General features: G+C 59.8%; 1 protein-coding gene across 1 annotated transcript in view; it reads left to right on the forward strand.

The window, feature by feature from the left end:
* Positions 1-6: 6 nt before the first annotated feature.
* The window catches only part of LOC104169606 (ganglioside-induced differentiation-associated protein 1-like 1), a gene marked incomplete at both ends in the record, with an annotated part of 3292 nt that continues 2326 nt past the window's right edge, over positions 7-972 (forward strand). Inside the window, one exon of the mRNA XM_009710569.1 lies at positions 7-153. Coding sequence (XP_009708871.1) covers positions 7-153 — 147 coding nt within the window. The remainder of the gene's footprint in view (positions 154-972) is intronic.

A 972-nucleotide genomic window follows, 5' to 3' on the forward strand; every position in this document is an offset into this window, starting at 1 on the left:
ACCAACTGCAGCTGGTGGCCCATCTCGGCGCTGGAGAACGACGCAGGGAAATCCACGGAGGGGGAGGAAAATCAGGACCCGACAGACCCCGCTCTCAAATCCCAGGACAGACTGGTTTTGTACCACTGGACCCAGTCCTTCAGCTCACAAAAGGTAAAAAATAAATAAATAAATAATCGCTCGGATGGGTTCCTGGGGAAGAATCACCTCCAGTCCCCAGGGCATCCCCTTGCCTGGGGAGAATGGATGCATTTGCGGAGAGAGCAAGGGGCTCATCCCCAGGGCTGGTGAGGGCAGCAGCGTGTGGCCGGGCAGCTCTTTTGTACCTGCGGTTCTGCGTTTTAACAGTATCTGCCTGGGGAGGGGATGGGGGGGCTCAGCCAAATCCTGCTTTTGCTTTGGGATCATGGCTTGCACCGGGAGCCGCCTCGGCTTTGTACTCGCTCACAGCCCCGCTCTGCGTGGCCAGGAGCACAGACAAAGGATGAGCCGGGCCCCGGGACCACCCTGCTGCTGGGAGAGGTGGGGGGCAGCCCACCAACCGGACTCAGGTGGGGGGCCGCCCCCCAACCGGGCTCCTTCCAGGGAACGGACCCCAGCACGCAGCGATGATTTACCCCTGACATTGCAGCAGCGCCCTGGAAATCCTGTTCCTGGGGTGCTCCAGCAAGAAATCCCATTTTCCAGGCAATAGTAAATGCTCATTTTTCAGCACAGCACCTATATAGCAAACCTGACCCTCTCCTCCCAGCCCCAACCCCCCATCCTTCCCATGCCATTAATATTATAGGGGGAACAGGCTATTCAGAGGGGTGGGGGGAACACAAAGTTCCCCCAGTTCCAAGGGCCCCCTCGAGCCCCGCAGCCCGGTGGGGCGGCCGGGGACAGAGACGCCCATTCCTACTTGCAGGCACAAAGAAAGGGGAGGGTGCCCAATGCAGCAGGGTGGCTGCACATGGTCGACTTTGCCGC

The sequence above is a fragment of the Cariama cristata genome, unplaced genomic scaffold, assembly GCF_000690535.1.
Source record: "Cariama cristata isolate BGI_N322 unplaced genomic scaffold, ASM69053v1 scaffold30920, whole genome shotgun sequence".
In the NCBI taxonomy this organism is placed as follows: Eukaryota; Metazoa; Chordata; class Aves; order Cariamiformes; family Cariamidae; genus Cariama; species Cariama cristata.